We start from the raw sequence: 27164 nt of genomic DNA, 5'->3' as shown, positions 1-27164 counted from the left end.
GCTCATCCATGGAGCTTCACTGCTTTGTATCCCTGGGAAACCTCCTCTGGATGGGAGGGGAGGGAAAAGGGAGAAAATGAAAACATTGTTTAAATGGAAATTTCCTGCTTTTAAAAGGTCATTTCCTGTGAAATCTGACTGAAATTCCCCCGTAGTGCTGGAGGTTTCTGCCCCATGCCTGCTGTCTTCTCTGAATTTCTGCCTGCAGTTCTTGCTGCTTCTCTGGAAGTGTGCATCAAACCCCTGCAGCAAGAACCTGCAATATTCCAGCTTTTTCCTTTTCCTAGTTGGTAGAGAAGTGGTTGCAGTCATCTCCTGCAGCCTGGGCTGCTCTGCTTCCCTTCTGTGCTGAGCTGTGACCTTCAGTTTAACTTCAGGGAGCTGCATGGTGGCAGGCACACGAATCCTTCATGGCAAAAGCTCATTTCTGTATTTTTGAACAAGAAAGTTTTCAAAATGGCTTTTTAAGTCCTGAGGCAGGTACAGCAGCTTACATATACACAGACCCCTCAGCAGCCCAGGCCTGAGCTTCCTCCTAAAACAGGAGATGTCTGTTGGGGGAGGATCATCTTGTTTGCATGGGGGTGCTGGGACATAATTTTTGGTATCAAACCTGTTTTAAGTTCCTGCTTTCAGAACATCCTTCTGTGTGCCATGTAAGCTCCCAGCAGTGCTGAGGTTTGTGTGCACCTCTCTGTGCTGGTTTGCCTGAGCCCAGAGCAGGTTATCCATGGAAGCTCTCAGCCACATGGGAAGGGCAGCTCCTGTGCCAGGGCTTGGGATCTGCAGCTCCTGGTGCAGTTCTGTGTTTTGGGATCTTGCTCTGCCATCACCAGAGGTGTGTGCCTGTGGGTAGTGTGCAGTTTTCCAGAAGTGTTTCCAATAGGTGGCTGTGGGGAGTTGCAGCAAGACTTGGGCTCTGTTTGCTGGAAGAGCTTGAACTCCTTCACTTTGCTGTTTCTTTGCTTCTCAACGTTGGGATTATGTGAAAAATGCTAATCACTTGTTTTTAAAGTTTTAAAAGTTTAATAGTAATAAAACTGTTATAAAAATAGTAATACAATTAGAGTAGTAATAATAATAATAATTTGGACAATTTGAATTAGGAGACAATAGAGACAAAGAGTTGCAGATGTGCAGGTACCTTTTTCTGGGCAGCACGAGCCTGAAAAAGGACACAGTTAACAGAGGATTAACCCTTAAAAACAGTAACCTGTTGCATATTCATACACTTCATACATGATGCACAAATTCCATTCAAACACAGGATTCTGTCTGGTCATCATTAGCTTCTTCTGAGTCTTAACAACACCTTTGAGGTGGGAAGAAGTTAATTTCTTCTGATAAAAGAGCAATAAATTCTTGTTCTCTGAAAGATGTAGGTGTCTTGTAGCTGCTATCTCAGTGCATGTATCTTACATAGCATAGTTTCTATTTTAACATTTTTTTAAACCCAAAACTATATCTAACACACTACTTAAGAGAATTAATACAGCATTACTTTCTAACACAACACATATAATATTCATTTTAATATTTGTGACAAACCAATCATAAAATACTCATTTTTAACAGGTTATACATAGGCTCCTACAGGGCCTTTACAAAGCCTGTGTGTTCTATTCCATAATTCCCAAAATGTGGCCTGTGGGGAACCATTCCTGTTCTGTGTGCCAGGACAGGGCTCAGAGGGAAGTTCTTGCAGCTTTGGTGCTTTGCAGTTAAGGAGCTGCAATCCTGACCCTCCCTGCTCTTGCAAAACACTTTTGCTTTAACTCCACAAACGATTTGCCTTCCCTGAGGGTGGATTTAGGGCTAAGCAACCAGCCTGGGATTTTTTTTGGACTATAACTATGATTTCACATAAGGTTTTATTTGCATGTTTGGTTTTTTCTCCACGTTAGGTTCGTGCTGGCCGTGGGCAGCGCTGTCTTCGATGCCATGTTCAATGGTGGCATGGCCACAACCTCCACTGAGATTGAGCTGCCTGACGTGGAGCCTGCTGCCTTCCTGGCTCTGCTCAAGTAAGCACAGGATGACTGGGATGCACAGATTTAGTCTGGCAAAAAATTGGTTTTAATGAAAGCAGGGAAGTATTTGTAGAATGGAGATTATTGTTAATTTCCAAAATGAAATGCCTGTTCAATGGTATTTAAATGCTGATGTTAAATCCCTGTTTTCTTGGGTAAAAGTCTACTGTAGCTACATTTTAAAAATATATAAATATATATAATATTGGCCATTGATTGTGTTATAGCTTCTTACTCACTCATTGGTTTGGTTTCATCCTAATGCTCTTTGAGAGAAGAGGGGAAAAGGGATCTTTTGAAAGCTCTGTGAGTTGCAAACACTTGGAGCTTGTTTAGGTCGTGAGCAAGTTGTAACAGGTAAGCAGGGGTGTGTAATAAATCTCAGCCATTCCATGTGGTATCAGCCTTTGTGTGGGTTTTATCCCTCTTTTGGAGAGCTGGGTTTGAATTTACATTTTCAGTGTGTGTTGCAAGTCTGTGTGCTGGAGGAGGAGGAAGAAGGGGCTGTAACATCCTATTCACCAATTCCTTTAAGCTTGGCTGGTGCTGTACAACATCCAGCAGCAATCCTGGATGGATGCTGGGAATCATTGTCCTGTTTCTGTAGGATTTCTGTAACCTCCTTCCAGGGGTTTCCAGTCCTGTGCTCTTGACATGTTCCCCACTCGCTTCCTACTGGGAGCAGCCACTATATATAGCTCTGGCACACTTTTTGCTTTGCCTTCAGAAAGTGCTTTGGTCGTGCCTGTGCTGTCTTGGAATGTTTTAAAATTGATCTGGGCTAGAATGAAAGGCCAGAAATAATTGGGAGCCCCGAGCCCCTTCCCCTTTGGCTCAGTTTAAAGCAGACACCAGCACGTGGGGAATCCCTCTAATTGGTGTGTGCCTGTCAGCCACGTGGATCTCTCTGGAGTGCAGAGCTTGTAACTATCTTTAAATCAAATTCACAGATTCACTAGATATTTGTGAGGCCCAAATATCCAGTGATTTAGAGGCAAAAATCCTGACTTTTCCCTGCCAGTACTGAGATTTCAGCACTTGATTAAACAGCGATTTCACAAGAGAACCCATCATCTCAAAAGACAAAAGTTTAGGTGGATTTTAACAGAAATATTGACTTTTTTTTATGGAAGAAGTCATTGGTGGATTACCTCAGTGCTTCTGAGCTGTGCCCATGCTCCAGTGACATCTTGGGTGCTTCAATCTAGAAATGAATTTTTAAATTGCTTTTAAAATGCTCAGACCTTGTACCAGAGGAAGTTTGGGTGCTGCTTTCCAGGAGAGAGCTGACCAAGTATGTGGTGTGAGTTCCTGGAGTAAAACCAGTCCCTCCAAACACTGATCTGGAATGGCAGCTGATCCTTACATGTGTCTCTGGACTTGGTCCAAGCCATGATTTAATGCTGTAGGATCAGGAGCTTATCCAGGGACCAAGTGCCCATCCTGAATGTTCTGCAGAAGGTCCCATCTGGATGCTGGATTGTGATGGAATTTGTGGGCTTGTGACCTTTAACAGGTTTGCTGTAATTGTGTAAGATTATTATTATTATTATTATTATTATTATTATTATTATTATTATTATTATTATTATTATTATTATTATTATTATTATTATTATTATTATGTTAACCCAAAGATAAGAACATATCTGATTGTCTGGGTTTACAGTCTAAATGTTCTTTTAAATGGATACTGGTTTTTTTCACAGTTTTTTCACTCTTGTTGTCTCTCTTAGCACACACTGTGGTAAACAGAAATACTGACACAGTCACTGAAGTAAACAAATAATTGGTTTTAGAGCCACTGTGTTCTTTTAATCTGGAACAGAAAGGATTGCTCAGTGCAAATGGGGCTGGGGAAGGGTGTGTGCAAACCACATTGATTAACCTGTGGCATGATGCTGCTATTGCCAAATGCCCTGGAGCAGCACAAAGCCTGCTTTCAGTGCTTCCCTGCCTGTGGATCAGGATGCCCTGAATGGCATCCTGGCCTCCTCTGGCTGGAGGAGCAGGAGCTGCTCTGCTGCAGATGGAAAAGCTGCCTGGATCCCCCTGGAAGAGCCCTTCCAGGAGCAGCAGCCACACAACCAGAGAAAGGCAGAGCAAAACATTGCTGGAGTTTCCAAAATGTCCCCTGGAACAGGGGTGCCAAGCACAGTTAACACAATATTGCATCTCTGTGCTTTGTGTCCTTGAGAGCCTGACTGGCAAATGCTCCACTGGTTAAAGGAGATACAGGAAAAAAACCCACAGCTCTGCATGAGCTGTTCAGCCTGGACAAGAGAGGGCTCCAGGGAGAGCTCAGAGCCCTTTTGGGGCCTGAAGGGGCTCCAGGAGAGGGACTGGAGACAAGGCCTGCAGGGACAGGACACAGGGAATGGCTTCCTACTGAAAAAGTGACATTTAGATGGGAAAAAAATCGTATTTAGATGGGATATTGGGCAGGAATTGTTCGCTGGCAGAGTTGGGGGTGCTCACCTGGACAAGGGAAGGCTCCAGGGAGAGCTCAGAGCCCCTGGCAGATCCCAAGCCCTGTGACTGGAATCCAAGGGATTTGAGCAGTGCCCTTGATTTCAGTGAGAACAGAAATGGGTTCAGGTGTGTTCAGTCCTTGGGGAAGCAGGGCTGGAAGCAGGAATTGGGGACTGAAATAATCTGCTTTGCTTCTGAGCTGGGGGTGCTCACCTGGACAGGAGAAGGCTCCAGGGACACCTCAGAGCCCCTTGTGGGGCCTGAAGGGGCTCCAGGAGAGCTGCAGAGGGACTGGGGACAAGGCCTGCAGGGACAGGACACAGGGAATGGCTCCCACTGCCACAGGGCAGGGCTGGGTGGGAGATTGGGAATCAGGAATTGTGGAATCCATCCCTGGAATGGATTTCCCAGAGCAGCTGGGGCTGCCCCTGGATCCCTGGCAGTGCCCAAGGCCAGGCTGGGCAGGGCTGGGAGGTGTGGAAGGTGTCTGTGCCCATGGCAGGGCTGGAACAGGACAGTTTTTAAGGTCCCTTCCCAGCCAAACCATTCTGGAATTCTGTGATAAGGACTAAACCACTGCATCACTAATTTTACTGAGCTCAGCCTCAGTTCCTGTCTCTGGTCAGTAAGTTCAGGTATTAGGGGGCTCAGTCAGGTTTCCTTTGTTTTTCACATCATGAATGTCCTTCCTTGTTTTGGCCTAACAGTGAAGGCTGGTGCTTTGCTGCAGCATGGCAGTCCTTGTTTTTCACTGCAGTTAACTCTTGCTTTGTGCTGAAATTACACTGTGAGCTGTACTTAAACATCTGTGCCATGAAATTAAACAATTCAGTCTGTGAAGTGAAGAGATGAGAAAGGAGGGTGTGGGTAAAGCACCTTGTGTGCAGTGGATGGGTATGTGTAATGTGTAAAATGGAACTTCTGAGGGAAGCAGGCAAGATTGAATCTTTGTCCTTGTTTATTCTAATTGAACAGCCAAAAATATGAATTTTAAGGGGTTCCCTTAGAGACTGTTTTAGCCTGGTATAAGGGGTAGGCTAAGAGCTGGTGGTGAGATGCAAGGGCAGTTTGAGCTGCTTCAGTGGAAATCCCAGCTGTTAAAAGTTTCTGCTAAAAAAAAAACCTTGGTAAACCAGAGTCAGTGGAAAGGATGTGAAAACCCTCCTACCTCTCCAGCAGAGGAAATGGACCAGGATGACAGGCAGAGGCACAAACATGTTTTCTATGAATTGAAGGGGTTTTACCCTGTTACCTTAATTCACCACAGCAATGTTTGTTTGCGTGTTTTCAGATTTCTTTACTCAGACGAAGTTCAGATCGGACCAGAGACTGTTATGACAACACTTTACACAGCTAAGAAATATGCAGTTCCAGCCCTTGAAGCTCATTGTGTGGAGTTTCTTAAAAAAAACCTCAGAGCAGACAATGCATTCATGCTATTAACTCAGGTGAGTTTGTGATCATCTGCCTTCAGCAAGGTCCAGCACAGGCAGAAAATGGGAATTTTCTGGGTGTTCCAGAGTTGATCATCCAAAGTGGAGCAGCTCTGGGTTGCTTTGAGTTCTTCCTCACAGGAGTCCAGCACTGCTGAGCAGGTTCTTGCAAAGAATTATACACAGCAAATGTTGCTGCTGTTTCAGATCTTTCTGTTTCACTGTGGCAGGTGGTTCCTTCCAGAGTGTGAGCTGGGGATGGAGTTATCAGGGTGGAAAGATTTCATCTGCCAAGAAGAAAAGTGGAATGAGAGGATTTCCGTGTGTTACAGAATCAGGACTGGTAATGCTGAGCTTTCTCTCAGTGCTGTGTCTGGCTGCTCAGCCATTCCTTGAAGGACTTTTGTGCAATACTTTTCCTGAAGTGGGGGTGAAAGAAAACCTTTTGTCATGAGTGCTTTGGTTTATTTTCCTGGGAGAGGAGCAAGGTGCCGTCTTCCTCAGCTCCACCTCCTGCACTGAAGGCTCACAGACCCAGAGTGTCAGAGCAGCTGTTCCTTGCCCTGGGTCTGATCCACTCTCTGAGGGTTGGGCTCCTCCACCTTCCACTTGACTCTTGAAGCAGCAAAGTAGGAGACAGTGTTTACAACTTCTGCTTACTTTGGAAAAAATCAGACTTTGCGTGCAGGTTGATTCAATGAGCATCACTCATCCCCATTTCCCAGCCCTGTCTTCTCTCTCTCACACAGCTGATGCCATGTTGGTGCCATCCACAGTGCTGTCATCTGTGTGGTGGAGTCTGGCACTGCCAGGGACACCCAGTTCTGGGTGCTGTAGGAATAAGAAACACACAGGCTTTGTGTGTGACTGTCTTTCCTTCGGGGATGGGCAGGCTGGAGTGGCCCTGGAGGATATTTCTGAGCAGCCAGCTCAGGAAAGCTGCTGTGGTGTCTGATGTTAAACAGAGCTTGCAGAGGAGCTTCCCAGCTGCACTGAGGTGGGAACCAGCACACCAAGGTGCTCTGAGGGATTTCCTGTCTCACCCAGCATTCCTGGATCTTCCCCTCATGAGCAGTGCAGGTGTCTGAGGCTCTGGCTGTGGGCACCATGTGGGTGGCAGTGGCTGCACCAGCAGTTGTGCAGGTCTTGAAGCAGTGCTGGCCTGAAGCACTCACTGCTGGGCTCTTTGCTCAGGAGTAGGCTGGGATATATTTTGTTAGTTTAAATATTTGGATCAGTTCTCAAAGTAGTTCCATGTCTCACTGCTGTTTGTAGTCACTTGTCACTGCTTAGGTTCAGCTACTGCTGCAACACTCCATGGCCTTCTTCACCCATCGTCTTTAACCTGGCCCTTTTCCAGTGCCATGAACATGAGGCAGCCCCTGAGACAGGGAGGGATCCACACTGCGCTTCCAGAGGCAGATCCAGGACTTGAAGGCTCTTGATTGGGCAATGGCAGCCAAATCTGCTCCCATCTGATGCATGGTGGGATAATTGCAGTTTCTTCACTGCAGCTTTCCCCTTCTTTGGGTTCAGCATTGCAATCTGAAAGATCAGGAGTTGTTAGCCAGGAGCTGAGAACAGATCTTTCCCATAGACTGAAGTTTTGGGGAGGAATCTTAGGCTACCATTGCCTCATGATGGGTTAGAGGTGTTGGCTTTTGGTGGTATTCCTCATGCAGAGATTTTTTGTGGCTTCCTGTATCTCTACACTTGAGTTTGTAGCTTTGGCAAGGTAATATTTAAGTTTGTGGTGACTTCCTTCCAGGTCACAAAGGTCCTTGTTTGACAAAGGAGGAAGATACCCTTGTGTTTCAGGTGCCAAAAACAAAATACTGCCTGGCACTCTATCAGTGGCACTGAGGCAGGTGAAATGCCAGATGGGGAAAAGCTTTCCTGATGCCTTTTGCCTGTGGCTTGTTCATTCTGTATGATCATCAGTGATGATTCCCATCTAGTTTGATGTTCACTATTTCTCTGTATCAAGTCTGAGATGTTTGAGGCAGGTCTTGCTTGAGAATCGTGCCTGATCTTGGTGACTGGCTGCACCTCACTGAAAGGATCTCTTCTCACAGCCCTCTTGTTCCTGGTCCTGCAGTGTGAACACCTACCTGTCTGCTTTCACTGCATCAAACCAGCCCCCTCTTCAGTAAATTACAGACCTGAGATGTATCTTGTACAAGACATTGCCCAATACTCTTAAGATCATGGAGCTGAGATCCCTGGTAGAGCCCTAAACCTCCTTTTGTGTGTGCCTGCCCAGTCTGCTGGTCCAGCAGCTGTGTCACTGTCTGTCTCAAGCAACTGCTGATCAGTGGCAGAAATATCAGAGGCAAACAGCTTTCCTAATTGATTGTGCCTCTCAGTGAGCCCTGATCCTCTTTCATGCCAGACACACATCCAAGTGTCACTTTGATCAGCAAGGAAATAAAGCTTGCCTGGAGCTGCTGTGGGGGAGAGCTCTGGGAGTGTAACTGGAGCCCTCACGTGTCCAAAGAGCCACTCCAGTAGTAAAGTCTGAGTCAGTCACAGCTCTTGGTGCCAAGAGTGTAAAGGCACTGGCAGCCCTCCAGCCCCTGGAGCAGGTGACAACTGCTGAAGTTTCCCTGGGCCCTGAGAAATTGTTGTTTCAGCTTCCTGCACTTGAGGTCTCAGCACAAAGATTGGCCTTGCTGAGCTCTGCGTGCCACGAGTGGGGGTGAAGCAGAAGATGCTGGAAGGCACCTCCTGAGTGATGGAATTCCCAGCCCAAAACAAGAATTTTAAACCTTACTGGTGGCAGCGAGTTCAAGTCTGGTGTGTTCTTGTTAGGTGTGAATCAAGGCACTTCCTTCCTAAACAACAAAACCAAAGCACTGAAGTAAGAGATCATTTAGTGCTTTGTGTGTTCCACCCATTTCTGCTTATGCTGGGCACAGGGCTGCTAACACATGGCAGTCCAGGGTGATCTGAAGTGGCAGCAAAATTGTTACAAGACTTCACTTAAGTTGGGCAGAGAAATTCTGAGCAGCTCTCCAGGCTGTGTAAGGCTTTTCTTGGAATAGTAACCTATTTTGGGACAAATTCTTTAAGGGAACTGGATTAGAGTAGCTGTTTCTGTGCAAAACATGGAAATGCACTGAGCAGGCTGTGTACCCTGCAGGGCTCCCCAGGACACCCAGGCACTGCTGCTGCAGCTTTTTCCTGCTAATGCACAAGATCAGTGTGGCTGTTCTTACAGAATAAGCTGCCTCTGCATTATTCCTAGAGCAAGCAGGCCTGGAGTCACCGGGCAAAGCTTTCTTGTAAATAGAAAAATGAAGTCAAAATTGCCTGTGCTCAGCTGACAGGGTCAGTGTGGTGCTGCAGAGCACCCAGGCTGGGTTAGAACAAAGACGTGCCTGAAGACATGCACAGCTGAACCAGGGCTGCTGCCAAACACAGAATTTTCTAGTGTTTGCCTTGTCATGCTTAACTGCTTGTGAAAGGCCCAGTGGATTCCTGGTGCAGTCAGGCATGGTATTGCTAATGAAGATGGGCTGTGGGAGGGGAAGGGGGGTTCTTAGAGTAAACTTGAAAATACCTTTTCTGTTAATGCTGCTCTTTCCTGCCTAGGCCCGGCTGTTTGATGAGCCCCAGCTGGCCAGCCTGTGCCTGGAGAACATAGACAAGAACACCTCAGATGCCCTCAATGCAGAGGGGTTTACAGACATTGACCTGGGTAAGCTCTTTTCCACCCCTCCCTCTCTCTCTCCCTGCTTTCATAACCAGCTTGTCTCCAAAGTTGTTACAGGTTAATAATGCTTGGCACTTGTGGCTTGGCTGTTCTGGAGCAATCAGTTGAACAGTCTCTGGCACAGAGTGGCTGGAAACAGGGAATTTGCCAAAGAGTTTGCTGCCTTGCCTGCAGAAATCCCCTGGAATCTGCTTACTTTGGTGCAACTTGAGTTTTCTGGGCATGACACAAAGCCTGCTTCCTGTGTTGATGTTGGCAGGTTTTGGGTGGGTGTAAACTTGCCTTTTTTTGTAGAGTTGGCTTTCTTCCCCAAGTCTTTGTCAGGTTTTGGAGTTGAAAAGGTGTTGTGTTTTTGGAAGCAAGGACTGGCTATTTTAATTACCGTCTGCAGTTTCCAAACTTGCTGGGCACAGTTAATGAACAATAAAATTCAGGCTTTAACCTTCTGCTAATGAGATGGGCTGTGGAGGTAAGGCACGGGTCACCTTCTGGCTTCCACGCTGCTTGTTTCATCCAAATTTGACGTCAAGCAAGTTGCAATTCATCCTCCTGCACTTGCATTAACACGCCAATGAAATGGGCTCTGTTTGCTGCTCCAGTGAGCTCCTTGCTGATGGAATATTCAGATAAATCTTCCTCAGAGGCTGCAGGCAGCACTTTCGGGCGATGCTGTCGGTTCAGCATCCCCTTGGCCGTGCGCAGGGCGCTCCTGGCGAGGTGCAGGGGGCTGGTTTGGGGTTGAGAGGCTGAAGCTGTGCCTGTTGTGGTGCCCTGCAGACACGCTGGTGGCAGTGCTGGAGAGGGACACGCTGGGGATCCGGGAGGTTCGCCTGTTCAACGCCGTGGTGCGCTGGTCCGAGGCCGAGTGTCAGCGGCAGCAGCTCCAGGTGATTCCAGAGAACAAGCGCAAGGTTCTGGGCAAAGCTCTCTCCCTTATCCGCTTCCCACTGATGACTATTGAGGAGTTTGCAGCAGGTAACTCAACAAAGGTGTTCTGGCAATCCTGGTCCTTGCTTTCCCTCAGCTACAGAGTCACACAAAAGGGAGTTTTCTCTGTGGATGATGTAGTGATTTACAAATGGGATTCCCCCCACATTCCTGCTCATTTTCCCTCATTTTCCCCCTAAAAGGCTGGAAAGGCTCCCCACTGATGACTATTGAGGAGTTTGCAGCAGGTAACTCAACAAAGGTGTTCTGCCAGTCCTGGTCCTTGCTTTCCTTCAGCTACAGAGTCACACAAAAGGGAGTTTTCTCTGTGGATGATGTAGTGATTTACAAATGGGATTCCCCCCACATTCCTCCCCATCTTCCCTCATTCTCCTCCTAAAATGCTGGAAAGGCTTCCCACGGATGACTGTTGAGGAGTTTGCAGCAGGTAACTCAACAAAGGGGTTCTGCCAATCCTGGTCTTTGCTTTCCCTCAGCTACAGAGTCACACGAAATAGGGTTTTCTCTGTGGATGCTGTAGTGATTTAAATATGGGATTCCCCCCACATTCCTCCCCATTTTCCCTCATTCTCCCCCTAAAATGCTGGAAAGGCTTCCCACTGATGACTATTGAGGAGTTTGCAGCAGGTAACTCAGCAAAGGTGTTCTGGCAATCCTGGTCCTTGCTTTCCCTCAGCTACAGAGAAAGTCACACCAAAGAGGATTTTCTCTGTGGATGCTGTAGTGATTTAAATATGGAATTCCTCCCATATTCCTCCCCATTTTCCCTCATTCTCCCCCTAAAAGGCTGGAAAGGCTTCCCACTGTGAGGGATGACTGTTGAGGAGTTTGCAGCAGGTAACTCAACAAAGGTGTTTTTGGCAATCCTGGTCCTTGCTTTCCCTCAGCTACAGAGAGTCAAGTCACACAAAACAGGGTTTTCTCTGTGGATGCTGTAGTGATTTAAATATGGAATTCCTCCCATATTCCTCCCCATTTTCCCTCATTCTCCCCCTAAAATGCTGGAAAGGCTTCCCACTGTTGACTATTTGGGAGTTTGCAGCAGGTAACTCAACAAAGGTGTTTTGGCAATCCTGGTCTTTGCTGTCCCTCAGCTGCAGAGTCACACAAAAGGGAGTTTTCTCTGTGTATGATGTAGTGATTTATGAATGGGATTCCCCCCACATTCATCCCCATTTTCCCTCATTCTCCCCCTGAAAGGCTGGAAGGGCTTCCCCACTGATGACTATTGAGTTTCCAGCAGGTAACTCAGCAAAGGTGTTCTGGCAATCCTCATCTTTGCTTTCCCTCAGCTGCAGAGTCACACAAAAGGGAGTTTTCTCTGTGGATGATGTAGTGATTTAAATATGGGATTCCCCCCACATTCCTGCTCATTTTCCCTCATTTTTCCCCTAAAAGGCTGGAAGGGCTTCCCACTGATGACTATTGAGTTTCCAGCAGGTAACTCAGCAAAGGTGTTTTGGCAATCCTGGTCTTTGCTTTCCCTCAGCTACAGAGTCACACAAAAGGGAGTTTTCTCTGTGGATGCTGTAGTGATTTAAATATGGAATTCCTCCCATATTCCTCCCCATTTTCCCTCATTCTCTCCCTAAAATGCTGGAGAGGGGTATTTCATGAGGGCCTGGAGTGATGGCACAAGGGAGAATGGCCTCCTGAAGGAGGGCAGGGTTAGACTGGATAGCAGAAGGAAATTCTGTAGTATAATAATATATAATTCTGTAGTATTCCAGTGCCATAGGGTGTGAGGCCCTGGCACAGGGTGCCCAGAGCAGCTGTGGCTGCCCCATCCATGGAAATGCCCACAGGCTGGGCAGGGCTTGGAGTGCCCTGGGATAGTGGAAGATGTCCCTGCCTATGGCATGGGGTGGCACTGGCTGGGCTTTAGGGGCCCTTCCAACACTCTCCTGTGATTGTTCATCCACTGTCTGAATGCTGTTTTCATCCATGCCCATTCTCTCATTTTTAAGCTGTGGTGCCTCCCCTGGGAGGAGCAGGGGGATCACAGCTGGGTTTGCTCTCACAGCACGGTTGGATGGTTACTGTTCCATTGAGCTGAGAGCAAGGATCCAAACTGGGCTTCAGTTTAGAGCAAGGATCCAAACTGGGCTTCAGTTTAGAGCAAGGATCCAAACTGGGCTTCAGTTTAGAGCAAAGATCCAAACTGGGCTTCAGTTGAGAGCTGAGATCCAAACTGGGCTTCAGTTTAGAGCAAGGATCCAAATTGGGGTTCACCTGCTCCCCTTCCCAGCCATCCCAAGTGTTTAAACTGCACAAAGCTGATGGAGTTGTGAATAATTGGTGTTGGTCAGAGCCTGTTCCCAAAGAGAAGTGGGGATGTTTCTCCCCATCCTCTGCCTGTGCTGGTGTTGGTCCTGTCTTGCTTGGTGCTGTTCAGAGCAGAGCCCCATATCTCAAAAACTTTGAAGCTGTTCTTTGAGCTGCAAACTTGGTGTTGTTTAGTCTGTGTCTCAAACTATTTTTCAAGTTTACATTAAGATCTTGATCCACAGAGATGTCTAATTCATTTCACAGCTTGGACTATAGATTGCCTTGTTTTCTTTCCATTGCTTGTTGTCTTTTACTTCATCCTCTGGGGATTCCCCGGGGATTGGAAGCTGGCAATTGCCTTAAAGAGTTTTCATGCTAAAAAGACACAGTGGAGCCATTTTCCAGACTGTCACTGTTTCCAGGCTGCAGTGCTGTGTACACAGGAGCAAACAGGGGCACTGACCCTTCCTTTGCAGGTCACTTCTCAGGGCAGCGCTGCCCTCAGCTGCTCAGCCCTTCCTGTCCCTGTTCCCACGTGAGGAGGGCTCTCAGTAAGGGGAAAATCTGGGCTTCACACTTGGTCCCCACTCTCTGCTTGGCCTGTCCCAGCTGTGATGTGGCCTCAGGGAATGTGGATTTATTCAGTGAAGCAGAGACCTTTCATCTTTCTGCAGATCCCATTTCTTTCAGTCCTTCCTTGTGGCCTTGTATCATTCTCTCACTGCAAGGAAAGTGTTAATTTTGGCATGTTTGGGTTGAAGCTTTGAGCTGGGAGTGCCAGTGCCCCTCCCCATGTTTGTCACAAACTGCCTGTCCTACTTGGACCTTTGTGCTTTAAGTTTTCTCCATAAGATGAACAAACCCCCAAACCTGGAGGGCTGCAGTGATCAGCTGTTCCTTAAATAAGGAATTAACTTGGAATTCCTTCAGCTCTGTCCTTTTTCTGAGTGACTCTGATTTCTGTGGTGATCACAGCAGAGGAGGGAAACCTTTCCCCTCCACACCCCTCTCCCCCAAAAGCCAAGAAAAGAGGGAATTTCACAGCAGTGGTTTCACCAGTTGATTGTATAATCTGCTATCAAACGTGGGGTTTTGCATGAAGATGTTTTAACTGGCAAATGTGTCCCTCCCTCCCCTTAGAGCAGGGAATTTGAAACATTGCAGAAGTGAGTTGCAACAACACAGGATGAGTTCAGACACATCAACCAGGCTGATTTTTGCTGAACAAAGTATCCAGAAGCTCATTTACCTTTGGAGGAGTCAACTTCCTTGAATTCCTGAGTCTCTCCCCATTGCATCATTGGGCCAGGTTTTGTCTGGGTAATATCATGCTGAATTTAACCAGCTACAAGTAGTTTTGGGTCTACAAGGAGCTGGGCATTTGTTCTCCACGTTAAAGAGCTTTTAACTGTTGTTGTTTCCCCACTACTCAATGGTTTTGTTTCTGTTCAAAGCCATGTGCAAACAGCTGTAGAGAAGCTTTTGAGTGTTAGGCTAACAGGCTAATTTTATCCAGTTTCACTTTTGAAAGTATTTCAAATAGTTTGCAAAGATTTTTAGCATCACTGAGTTGGTTGCCCAGAGCAGCTGGGGCTGCCCCTGGATCCCTGGCAGTGCCCAAGGCCAGGCTGGGACAGTGGAGGTGTCCCTGCCATGGCAGGGGTGGCACTGAATGAGCTTTAGAGTCCCTTCCAACTCAAACCAGTCTGGGATTCCGTGATCACTCTGGAAAAAATGTCTTGTTACTGGAGAAAAGATGAGAACCTCTTGCTGAAATCATTGGCATTTTTTCCCAAGGTTCCACAATAAAGGTATTCAAATGCAAGATGTGGATTAAATGCCTGAAGGAATGAGCTGAACCACCTTTGTCTTGAGTAAAAATACTCTCCAACTTTGAGTTGATGGTAACTGCATGACAGTCCCTCTCCCTCCCCCTCATGGTCCTCCATTGTGTCTGAACCACCAGTGTGGATGTTTGGAAATCCCCATCTCTCACCAATGTTGGCTTTCCCAGGAGTGGGGCAAGGATCAGCTGCTTTTGGGTGTTTTTGGTAGCCCAGTGCATTTGGGCTCCACAGTTAATCACAGTTCCATGTTCCATGAAGGCTCTGCAGCCCTGTGGATAAGGGCAGCACCTTTGTCTGGGATTTAATATCCTGATGCACCACTGGGATCCCAGCTCTGATGGGGGTTTAGCCTGGTGCCAGCTGCAGGTCAGGCTTGTTTCCCCATGAAAACCCCAGAGGATTCCTTCTGCTTGTGCAGTTCTGGGGCACCACGGGATCAGAAGGACCCAAAGGTGTTGGAGAGTGCCCAGAGGAGGGACACGGAGCTGGGGAAGGGCTGAGGAGCAGCTGAAGGCACTTGGCTGGTTCAGCTCCAGTCCCACACCTGTCCAATCCACCAGAATAAAAGCTGGGTAACAGCTCTATCTGCACAAGCAAGAAACAAAAACAGCTGTTGAAGCTAAAAAAACATATTGGTGCAAGAACACTGAAAATTGTGCTACTGTGGGCACTGAAAAATTTTGAGCAAAAAGATGACAACTTTTAATTTCCAGGAAGATGGGGCTCTGCAAAAAACCTTTTAACAAGGGCAAAATAGGGAGGAGAGAAAGAACTAAGTCAAACAAGGTGATTGCACATGTTCATGATTAAGGAGTTCCTTCAACATCTGAAGATCTAACAGCTTATACCTGCAATACCAGAAGAACCCAAAGGTGTTGGAGAGTGCCCAGAGGAGGGACACGGAGCTGGGGAAGGGCTGAGGAGCAGCTGAGGGCACTTGGCTGGTTCAGCTGCAGCCCAGGAGACTGAGGGGAGGCTCCTCGGGGGCTGCAGCTCCTCCCCAGGGCAGGCACAGGGGCAGGGGCTGAGCTCTGCTCTGGCACAGGGACAGGAGCCCAGCAAGGGCTGCAGCTGTGCCAGGCCTTGGCATGGAGCTCAGGGCAAGGTTCTGCCCCCCGAGGCTGCTGGGCACTGCCCAGGCTGCCCAGGGAATGGTGCCAAGGCTGCCAGAGCTGCAGGAGCTCCCAGGGGTGCTCAGGGTGGGGGTGTTGGGGTGGCTGTGCAGGGACAGGGCTGGATCAATGATCCCTGAGGGTCCCTTCCCACTGAGGACATTCCAGGTTCCATGGGCTGTCCGGTCTCTGAGCCTGTGTGGAGCTGGCTGTGCTGGCAGTGCAGGCAGTGGGGTCGTGTCTGTCACCCCTGGTGTCACCTGAACTCTCAGTGGCTGCTGCTGCCCAGGGTGCCAGAGCTGGACAGGGCTCTGAGCAGCCTGGGCTGGTGCAAGGTGGAACAAGATGGTCCCTAAGGTCTCTCCCAACCCAGACCAGCACTCCCAGGGTGCTCAGGGTGGGGTTTGGGGTGGCTGGGCAGGGACAGGGCTGGGCTGATCATCCCTGAGGGTCCCTAATGCTGACGGCACCGCCCCTCCCTCCCCTCTGCAGGGCCTGCCCAGTCGGGGATCCTGACGGACCGGGAGGTGGTGAGCCTGTTCCTGCACTTCACCGTGAACCCGAAGCCGCGGGTGGAGTTCATCGACCGGCCCCGGTGCTGCCTGCGGGGCAAGGAGTGCAGCATCAGCCGCTTCCAGCAGGTGGAGAGCCGCTGGGGGTACAGTGGGACGAGTGACAGGATCAGGTCAGCTCTGCGCCCATTCCCACCCCTGGGCTCGTGTTCCTGAGCTTCCCACTGCTCTAAACACTCAAGGTTCTGTGCTAGACCCCGAATTCCCAGCGTGTGACCCCAAAGGGAAGGGGTTCTGCTGGGCAGAGCCAGCCCCTGGTGCACTGACCTCCACTTTGTTGGCAAAGGCTTTCAGGAAACGTGGCTCCCAGCACAGGCCCCTGGAAAGGGAGGGCAGTAACCCCCCAAAGGTTTCCTGCAGCTTAGGGGCACATAAATGAGTTGTCACCTGTTGTCCCCTGCCATGTTTTGTGGGGGACAGGTAAGCAGTGCTCCATCAGGTGGCTTCCCTGCTCCAGTGTCAGTGTGGAGCATTGCAGTGTCTTGTTGAAGCCCCTTAACCTCTCATTGCAGAGAGGGGTTGGGGTAAAGTTCTGCTGCCACCCAGTTTGTTCAGACCTGAGCTTGTGACAACCAGCAGGGCCCAGTTACAGTGAGAGACTGGCAGGTGTGGCTGGGAAATGGTGCTTTGTGTTCCCAAGGCAGAAATGAGAGCAGGACAGGAGGGAATCAGGAAGCTTTGGGGTTCTTCCCTGCTTTGTGTTCATCGTGGGTGGAAGGGAACTTGCAGCAATGAAGCTTTTCACAACTTTAAGATGGTTCTGTTGCACTGGAGCTGTTGCTGAGATTCTCTGCTCCACTCCCCTGCTCCCACCTCCAACACTCACAGACATTTTGGAGTTTGGGTTTGACTTCAGGTTCAGCCTCTGCAGCATCAGGGTCAGTTCCAACACTGAATATTCCAATATTCCAGCTGCCTGCAGAGCTGAGGCTTCCAGCCTGACCCAGGTGTTTGTTCTGGAAACACTGCAGGGCTGAAAGAGTTGGTGGATGGATGAAGAAATGCTGTTGGCAGCTTGGCAGACCCTGAGGCTTCTGCTGCCTGAGAAGGTGGAGCTGTAGTGGGGCAAAGACCATTCCCCTTTTTCCTTGGGCAGCAGGGATTCATGCACTCAGGAGTGGCTGAATCCTTATGTGTGCTCTTGGTAAATTTGGAATGCAGCAGGTGAACGATAATAAATAAATATATTAAAAATAAATAAATACCCAGCAGCAGGTGAACAATAATAAATAAATAAATACCCAGCAGCAGGTGAACAATAATAAATAAATATAATAAAAACAAATAAATACCCAGCAGCAGATGAGCAATTCCCAGTGCTCAGCACTGAAATCCCCAGTGGTGTTTGCTGGGCAGAGCTCTGTGAGGTGGGCACTGCTCCACACCCCTGCCTGGGCCTGGAGGGTGTTTGGGGGTGCTGATGTTTTGCCACAACCTGGAAACACTTCCTGAGCCTGGACCCTGAAATTTGGGATGGGATTGTGCAGCTTTGTGTTTGTCACTGGAGCAGTCAGAGGTGTGAGTGTGCAGCTGATGGTTCCTGTGCAGGGTTTCACCTCTTAGGAAGGGCTGCACTTAACTCTGTGTGGGTTTGATTAAATCAGAGATGTAAAATCAGCACAAGTGGAGATATTTGTGTATCAGCTTTGTACTGGAGCAATACAGGAGGGGCAGGTTTGGACTGACTTTCCTGCTCTGTTCCTGCAGGTTCTCAGTAAACAAAAGGATATTTGTAGTTGGGTTTGGATTATACGGATCCATACACGGGCCAACGGATTACCAAGTAAACATACAGGTAATTCTCTCTGCTGCCTTAAAAATCCTGCCTGTTTTAGGGGCTGACAAACACATTTTAGTGAATCTGTAACAAAACCTGAGGTTCAGAGGGATTCTGTGTGTCCCTGGGCAGGGGGGCTGGCACATGTGGCAGGGGCCAGATGGGGCACTGGGGATCAGAAGGATTATTGCTCTTGATTTCATTGCACACGTCATTGCAGCATCTCCCCAGCTCTGCTCCCAGCTTTGGGGCAGTTGGAGGCACTTTGGGCAGCAGCTGTGCCTGATTTCCCACCTGGGCGGGCTGGGAGAGGCTCAGTTGTCTCAAGTCCATCATGATCCTGGCCCAAGAGCAGGTGGAGCCCGTGGGTGCTGTGTGCCTGCTCTGGGTGCCCCTGTGCCACCCCATGTGGGTCACTGCAGGAGGGCTGTCCCCAGGAGTCACTCCAGCACACAGGGCACAGGGATGGGCACAGGCTGCCAGCATTTCACTCTGATTGTCAGGGCTCATCCTGCTGCCCTGAGCTCTGGGGGAGGAGGGGACCTGAGCCCACAGCTCTGTGCTGAGCTCAGAGGGGCCCAGAGCAGCTGTGGCTGCCTCAGCCCTGAAAGTTCAAGCCCAGGATGTGGCTTGAAGCAATCTGGGATAGTGGGTGGCATCCCTGATCCTGCAGGGGAATTGGAGATGGATGATCTTTGAGGTCCATCTCAACCCAAATTCTGTGATCATTAAGGTCCATCTCAATCCATATTCTGTGATCATTAAGGTCCATCCCAACCGAAATTCTGTGATCATTAAGGTCCATCCCAAATGAAATTCTGTGATCATTCAGGTCCATCCTAAATGAAGTTCTGTGATCATTAAAGTCCATCCTAAATGAAATTCTGTGATCATTAAGGTCCATCCCAACCCAAATTCTGTGATCATTAAGGTCCATCCCAACTCAAATTCTGTGATCATTAAGGTCCATCCCAAATGAAATTCTGTGATCATTAAGGTCCATCTCAACCCAAATTCTGTGATTATGTTCCATCTCAATCCATATTCTGTATTCATTAAGGTCCATCCCAGCTGAAATTCTGTGATCATTAAGGTCCATCCCAACCCAAATTCTGTGATCATTAAGGTCCATCCCAACTCAAATTCTGTGATCATTAAGGTCCATCCCAAATGAAATTCTGTGATCATTCAGGTCCATCTCAATCCAAATTCTGTAATCATTAAGGTCCATCCCAAATGAAATTCTGTGATCATTCAGGTCCATCTCAATCCAAATTCTGTGATCATTAAGGTCCATCCCAATCCAAATTCTGTGATCATTAAGGTCCACCCCAACCCAAATTCTGTGATCATTCAGGTCCATCCTAAATGAAATTCTGTGATCATTAAGGTCCATCTCAACCCAAATTCTGTGATCATTCAGGTCCATCTCAACCCAAATTCTGTGATTATGTTCCATCTCAATCCATATTCTGTATTCATTAAGGTCCATCCCAAATGAAATTCTGTGATCATTCAGGTCCATCTCAATCCATATTCTGTGATCATTCAGGTCCATCCCACCCCAAATTCTGTGGTTCTGTGATCACAGCATTGATGGGTGTCAGAGTGATGGGCAGTGCACTCATCTCAGGGCTGGTCGATGTGGGAGTGCCCGGGGCTCAGCCCAGCTCAGGGACACTGACGTGGGCAGTGCCCACTGGAAGCTGACGCTGTGTGTGCTGCAGATCATCCACACCGACAGCAACACCGTGCTGGGGCAGAATGACACCGGCTTCAGCTGCGACGGCTCCTCCAACACCTTCCGCGTCATGTTCAAGGAGCCCGTGGAGATTTTACCCAACGTCAACTACACAGCCTGTGCTACTCTGAAGGTACCAGCGGGGTGGGGGCAGCTGCTGTGGGTCATCAGTGCAGCCTGGCCTTGCTCTGTGTCCTTCAAGGCCAGTGGTGCAATCCCCAAGGTCTCTGTGGGCCCTGCTGCTCCATGGGCTCGTTCACCCCCAGCATTCAGAGCTGGCTTTTTGTGACCGTGTTCACAGGGGTCTGAGGATGAGGGAAGAGATGAGGATCTGACTCCATGTTTCAGAAGGCTTGATTCATTATTTTATGATATATATTACATTAAAACTATACTCAAAGAATAGAAGAAAGGATTTCATCAGAAGGCTGGCTAAGAATAGAAAAAGAAAGAATGATAACAAAGGCTTGTGGCTTGGACTCTCTGGACTGTGATTGGCCATTAATTAGAAACAACCACATGAGACCAATCACAGATGCACCTGTTGCATTCCACAGCAGCAGATAATCAATGTTTACATTTTGTTCCTGAGGCCTCCCAGCTTCTCAGGAGGAAACATCCTAAGGAAAGGATTTTCCATAAAAGATGTCTGTGACAGTTTTTGACTTGTCTCACAGCACTGAGCAGGTGTTTCACTGGGGAGGGGGTGGGTGGTTTTTTTGGTGTGGACAGCTGAGCTGTCAGTTCTGCAGTGTGTAACCCAGAGCCTGCTGCAGTGGCCTCAAAAAGTTCATATGTTAAATGGTTAAATTAGTGTTAAGTTCTGATAGATTGGATTGAGCTCAGAATACCTGAGTGCACATTGCGGAGGAAAAGGGAGGAACTGAGATCCCCACACTCCAAACCCACCAGAGAGCCTGGGCAGCAGCAGAGGGGTCCTGACCTGTCCTTGTCTTCCCTGGCCCCTGCAGGGTCCAGATTCCCACTATGGAACCAAAGGACTGCGCAAAGTGATCCATGAATCACCAACAACGGGAGCCAAAACCTGCTTCACGTTCTGTTACGCGGCTGGGAACAACAACGGCACCTCGGTGGAGGATGGACAAATCCCAGAGATCATCTTCTACACATAGTGCCACTGCCAGCCCCCTGGACTCGACTCTTCCCTGCCACCTCCCAAACTGAATCTCTGGCTGAGTTTGACCACACCAATTGGAGCCACACTAGCCAAAGGTCACAGTGAAACCATTTCAAAGCTCATCTTCTGCCTTGTGCTAGTGCTGCTGCTGCTCTCAGGTGCCAGGCCAGCTGGTGGCCCCGTGCAGCCCAGCTGCTGTCCCAGTACCATTTGTAGGTTGTCTGTGGCTTGTTGTTTTTCACCTCCTGATTAACCCTCTCTAACAACGTGCGTTTTTTGGACTGTAATGAATGTAGATGCTTTTCCAGCGGTCAGAAACAAGGCAACGAGTGGCTCTGGTTGTGGTTTCACTGCCATGAGGAGATGGTCCTGCAGCAGACTCGGGCAGGGCTGAGTGGCCTCTGCTCTGCCCCAGCTCAGCAGTCCAGGCCTCACTGCAGGGCTTGGCCAGCCCGTGTCCAGCACCTTCCCTCCCTCCCAGCAGCCTCAGCACACGGAGCCGCCTTCAGAAGTCATGGAAGTGGCCTTTTCCCTGAGGCTTTGCTGTTCCAGCACTACACAGGCTTGGAGCTGAGCTCCTCTGGAGGGACTGAGGCATTTTCCTGCTCTTCCCACCCATGTGTGACAATCTTCACCTCGGGCACTTGGTGGCAGCGAGGTGACCGCCCTGCAGAGTGGGGAGGGGCAGCTCCTCCTGCCCTCTGCGTCCCCGTGGTGCTGCTTCCACAGCCCTGGCACGTCCCACGGGCTGGTGATGCCCAGCTCAGCCCTGGGCAGCCCCAGCTCTGTTGTTGTCACTGGTCATTGTCCTCTGCAGAGTGCCAGGGTTTGTTGGTTGAAGCAGAAGGGCACCTGCCTCACCTGCTCCAGGGCATTCCTGCATTTCCATGCACGTTTCCATGTGTTTCCCTCTGTTCCTGTGCATTGCTGCCTCACCCCTGATGGGAGCAGGAGGAGAGGCTGGATGTGCACCTGCCTGTTACTACAATGCAGCAGATGGACAAGGATTTACCAAATGGTTCAGGAGAAGGTGGAATGTTCTGTGTGCTGGTGTGTGTTTGCACACTGCCTGTTGGCAGGCACGGGAGGGGATCACAGACATCACTGCTGAGCTGTGGAGCTCGGTGGCCTTGAGGACACCCCTTGTTCAGGGCCAGCTGCTTTTCCCCGTGGCTGTCAGAGAGAGGGAGGCTGGTCCAGCCCCACCCTCACTGCCCACGAGTGAAGGCCACCAGACTCTTCCTCCCTCCTCTGGAATCAAGCTCAGCCTGGCAGGAAGACCGGAGCCCCTGGAGTCTGCGTGGGCCTGGCTGGGGTGGTGCTGCCTCAGGGCCCCTTCCCCAAGCTCCTGCTCCAGCACACGGAGCCACTGCCACTCCCTGGGCAGCTGCTGCCACTGGATTTCCCTGCTGCAAGTCAGAACCTGGCTGTCCTTGGCTGGAGCAGGGTTTGTCCTCCTCCTCCTGCTGCCCCAGCCGGGATCCTGGGGCTGGAGTCTCCTCCTCAGCCTGGGAATGCCCTGCACCTCCTCAGCAGCAGCTCTAAGGGGTGCCCAGAGTGTGCTCTGTGCTCCAGGGAGATGGTGTGAGCTGTGTATTGTCAGCCTGCTCCCAGGTGGGATGGTTCTAATATGGCCAGTACTAAAAAAATAGAAAAAAATAGAAAAAAATCCCAACCTGGGTCCGTGACCTGGTGACTGAACCCAACTGTGTGCAGTGCAAACAGTGCTGTGGGGTGGATTCACAGGCTGTGACTGTGCCTGCTCCTGTCACCACCCCTCTCCCAAGAATGTCACTGCTGGCAGCCAGGGCCGTGCTGGAGCTGCACCTTCCCAGGGGCTCTGCTGTGGGTTCTGCACCTCGGGGCATCAGGTACAGGGGGCAGTAGTGGAGTAATTGGAATTTGGGAGAAGCAGAGCCGGGCACTCGGCTCTGGGAGGAGCAGGGCTGGGGCAGGCCCTGCCCCGCTGCAGGGGAGCCTCCCCGGCTGTTCCCTGGAAGTTCTGTTGTTCTCATGATTATTTTGTTACACAGATTCTCGTCCCAAATCCCACCTTCCTGCCCTCCCTGCGCGGGGCAGGTCTGGCAGCTTGTCCTGTCACAGAGGGAGGGAGAGGAGTCAAACTCTGAACTACACCTGAGCAACTTCTGTTCTTCTGGCTTTTCTGCAGTTTGATGCAATTCTGGCTTTTGTAGATAGATGAATGTAATTCCTTGTTGGACATGCCTGTTCCCAGAAGTATGAGCCATTCTGTTGTACCACGTCACCTTCCAGCAGAGCGGGCCCCGCCCGCTCCTGTGCTCTTTGATGAATGTATCCGATGCTCTCGTCCCGTGTTCACACTCTGCTTTTTGGCCAGCTTTGTGATTTGTAAATAGGAAAACAATAAAGACATCCAGGTTGTCTTTATGAGGTTTCTTTGTGATGGGAGGAGAGTGATGGCTGAGGGAATGGTGGAGGGGAGATCTGGGCTGTGCTGGCTCCTGGCCCATCTCCCCCAGCTTCCCATCCATGGGCTGTGGGATGAGCCACATCCCCAGAGCTCCTGAAGCCTGGCAGCCACTGCTGGGGAGTCCAGACCCTCAGGGTATGAGGTGGTGGTAGGAGGCAGCAGGATGGCAGAGTGGGCACACTCTGGTCTGGGTGATGTCATTTTATGACTGAATTTCTTAAACCTGAATTGGAGGTTTTTGACAATTAAATGCACTAAAAGCTGCCTCAGCCTTTGCAGGCCCAGGCCTTGGGGGAAAGGCAAATCCTCTGGCCAGTGATTCCCAGCATGGAGAGGCTTTGGGGGCTGCTGGAGCAGGGATGAGGGCCGGGCTCTGCTCCTGTGCCCAGCACAGCTCCCACGGTCACTGAGCTCCATGGGGGCATCAGAGCCCTCCCTGCCCTTTGCCCGAGGGAGCCCTGGGGCCGGGGCAGCTTCCCAGGGCTCCGGATGGTGCTGGAGCTGGGCCTGGGGGCCCTGCAGTGCCCGGAGCAGGGGGAGCCCAGCCCAGCTCCCTGCTGGAGCACCGGGCTCAGCTGGGGATCACCCTCCTCCTGCACCATCACCTTCCTCACTCAGGGGCTTTGCAGGACTGCCCAGAGCCATTCCCTGACCTTTTCCCCCCGAGATTTTCCTCCTGCTCCTCCAGGAAAGGTTCCTGTTCCCCCCTGTGTGGGGCTGGGGCTGCTCCCACCCACTGCTGAGGGAGCCTCCAACAAAAAGGGGATGCTTGGGTAGTGTCCTCGCCCTTGGGAGCCACACAGTGAAGGATAGAAGAACGTGTTGGGTTTTAAAGATTTTTTTTTATTTTATTTTTTTGTTTTTATAAAAAAAAAAGCCCCTAAATTCTATGGCTTCCAGGAAGCATCAGAGAAATTGAAATGCCATATCTGTACACTTGGTTTTAAAGCAGTAACTAAACTCGCAATGGAACAAACGCTCTCACGTACAATCGCAGTATTTGGACTCCTCGCTGGAAGGACAGAGAGCCCCGGGCTCGGGCGCGGCCCCGCGGCCGAGGGAGCGCGCACAGAGCCGGGCACAGCCCGGGGCCGCCTCCCCTCCCCTTCCCTTCCCTTCCCTTCCCTTCCCCTCCGCGGCTCCTCTTCGGCCTCTGCCGGGGCTGCTCTGAGCCGACGCGCTGCCAAGGGACCACTTCCAGTGAAAATTTTAAGGCGATTTTAAAAATTCGTTTGTTCGCCTCGCTGGGGACACGAGGGCAAACGTTGCACGTCCCCTTCCCGCCGTGGCCGGGGACGCAGCAGCAGCTGGGGCCGCAGCCCGGACAAGCCAAAGCCGGGGTCAATCCCGAATTTGGGATGGAGAGGGGCCGTGGGGAGGGCACGGCCCCGTGGGAGACCCCACGCCCCCCCAGCCCCTCCACAACCCGAGATGGTCAGTTTGGACAAATGTTTCAAAGCAGCCACAGATGGTCCCATCCCTCCCCCGCCCCCCCAGCACAGCCTCAGCCCCTTCTCTTGGGGCAGAACAACAGGGTTTTGGTAAAGATAAAGTGTGTGTCCCCCCCCAAAGTGTCACGATCAATACACACGACAGCGCACGGGGTCATTCACGTGGGGAGCTGCAGTGCCCTGGGGGTGCCGAGGATCGCGGGGGTGCGGGGGTGTCCGTGGGTCAGTTCCAAACCTGCATTTCCCAGCCCCAGGACCGGCCGGGAGGATCCCGCGGGGATGCCCTGGTGGGGATTCCACCGCTCCACCCCAGCCCCGGCCCCTCGGGGGCTCAGGCTGTAAATCCAAGAGGCCGATCGAGCCCTGCCCACACCAACATCCAGCCCCAAGACATGGCAGCACCAGAGACGAGGCTGCTTCGCTTCCCCTCCCTGCTTCGCCACCGCCATTCATGGGTCCCTTTGGTCTCGGCCGTCCCTGTCCCTGTGTCCCCCAGCCCCTGGGAGTCTCGGACCTGCTCTCGGCGGGACCGGACGGCGCCTGTATTGCTCGCAAAAGTGCATCGTAAATGAACTGTAAACGCGTTTCCTCTCCCCGCCCCCGCGGCCCCGGCTCTCCCCGCTCCGAGCCCGGCGCTCGCCACTGACCGAGGGGACCCGGCGGGGACGCGGGGCGGGGCCGGGAGGAAGAGCAGAATTCGGTAACACTGAAGATGACGGTCAAAGACTGACGACTCAGCACTCTGCACCGAGACTCACTTTAAATTAACTTAAGAGACAAAGAAGCAACAGAAAAAAAAAATATTCCTCCTTAGCCCACTGCTCTCGAAATTGTCTTCGTCTTCTTCTGACAGCGACGGGTCAGAGTCTGTAGTTGATCCCCATTTCCGACCGGTTATAAACTCAAAGCAAGTGACGCCGTGGGTTTTTCCTCTTTTTCTTTTTTTTTCTGTTTGACGGACGCAGGAACTTCAGCGAAGTTGGGCTTGGTTCGAGTAAACGGCCACGAGTGGCGGAGGAAAGGACAAAGCAGTTTGGGGAGGCCCCGCTCCCCAGCTGCGCGCGGGGCGCTGGGGGAGCCCGTCCGGCCCGGCCCCCCCGTCCCCGTCCGGCCCCGGGGCCCGCGGGCTCCGCGGGGCGAGATCCAGCCACGGCCAGAGGGAGAGGAGCCGGCGCTCGCCGCCCCGCCCGGGCCCGGCTGCTCACTTGCGACGCTTGGTGGTTTTCCTCTTCCTTCTCTTGAAGAAACAGCAGCACCTGGGGACAGAGGGGACCCGTCAGCACAGAGGGCGCAGCAGCAGCCGCGGGGTCAGGGAGGACAGAAACCCCTCGGTGCCTGGGTGAGCCCCACGTGGGCAGAGCTGCTCCACCACGTGCCCCGGTACATGGCAGGGGTGGACTGGGAGCACCAAAAGTGACAGCAAAAGTGACACTTGCCACAGCCAATGGCACTGACCGGGGGTGGCACTGACCGCGGCACACGGGGCCATGAGCCAGGGCCAGGCAGGGACTCCAGAGAAGGAGCAGTGCCAGATCCATCCATGCCCCTCTGTGCGGGAGCCTTGGGCAGGGCGAGATGGGAAGGGCTGGGTGGTGGTGGCCCTGCAGGGACGCCTCCCACGGGGTGCCAGGGGACAGCAGGGCTGGGGCCTTACTTTGTATCGTCTGTCACCTCCACCTCGGTGGGGGCTGTGATGGGGGCGTTCGAATGTCCTGCCGTCGGGTCATCTGTGTTCAGCTCTCCGTTGGTGGAGCTCATCACCTGGGGGGAGATGAGTGTCAGCAGGGGCAGCCCGGGGCTCTGCAGCCCTTCCCCTCCCTGAGGGGCACAGGAGCCACCCAGGAGAGCGCCCAGCTCTGCCCTTGGTGGCAGCATGGTGCCCTCACCCAGACCGCAGTGCTCGGCCTCGGTGCTGAGCTCTGCCCAAGAGCCCCATGACAACAGAGAGCTCTGAGCCCCCAGAACAGCCCTGGAAGGATCCCAGCTCCTGGGAGCCCCTGCACCAGGAGAGGGGCGTGCTGGCAGCCAGCTCCAGAGTGGGTGAGAGACAGGGCCTGGCAAAGCCGAGAGCTCCAAGGAGCCCTTCCCACAGCTGAGCATCTGGACACGACTTCTGCTTCCCAGCACCAAGACTCAGCCCAGTGCCTGCCCTGCGGGCTCAGGCATCCCTGAGCTCCTGCCCACTCACCAGGGCAGCAGGGTCAGCCC

At 51.1% G+C, this 27164-nt stretch overlaps 2 protein-coding genes across 3 annotated transcripts in view; one reads left to right on the top strand and one right to left on the bottom strand.

Moving 5' to 3' along the window:
- The window catches only part of BTBD2 (BTB domain containing 2), a 29701-nt gene extending 6239 nt beyond the window's left edge, over positions 1-23462 (top strand). Inside the window, exons 2-9 of the mRNA XM_064734548.1 lie at positions 1905-2024; positions 5794-5950; positions 9530-9635; positions 10428-10625; positions 16318-16510; positions 18105-18192; positions 19902-20048; positions 20887-23462. Of these exons, the coding sequence (XP_064590618.1) occupies positions 1905-2024; positions 5794-5950; positions 9530-9635; positions 10428-10625; positions 16318-16510; positions 18105-18192; positions 19902-20048; positions 20887-21048 (1171 nt within the window). The 3' untranslated portion in view covers positions 21049-23462. The remainder of the gene's footprint in view (positions 1-1904; positions 2025-5793; positions 5951-9529; positions 9636-10427; positions 10626-16317; positions 16511-18104; positions 18193-19901; positions 20049-20886) is intronic.
- Positions 23463-25697: 2235 nt separating this feature from the next.
- CSNK1G2 (casein kinase 1 gamma 2) overlaps positions 25698-27164 on the bottom strand; it is a 42704-nt gene continuing 41237 nt past the window's right edge. For both annotated transcript variants that reach the window (XM_064734043.1, XM_064734044.1), the window contains 2 exons: positions 26611-26717; positions 25698-26212 (listed from right to left, as the gene is read on the bottom strand). In XM_064734043.1, coding sequence (XP_064590113.1) covers positions 26158-26212; positions 26611-26717 — 162 coding nt within the window. In that variant the 3' untranslated portion in view covers positions 25698-26157. The remainder of the gene's footprint in view (positions 26213-26610; positions 26718-27164) is intronic.

Source organism: Zonotrichia leucophrys, chromosome 28, assembly GCF_028769735.1.
Source record: "Zonotrichia leucophrys gambelii isolate GWCS_2022_RI chromosome 28, RI_Zleu_2.0, whole genome shotgun sequence".
Classification (NCBI taxonomy): domain Eukaryota; kingdom Metazoa; phylum Chordata; class Aves; order Passeriformes; family Passerellidae; genus Zonotrichia; species Zonotrichia leucophrys.
This window is presented reverse-complemented; position numbering and strand designations above follow the sequence as displayed.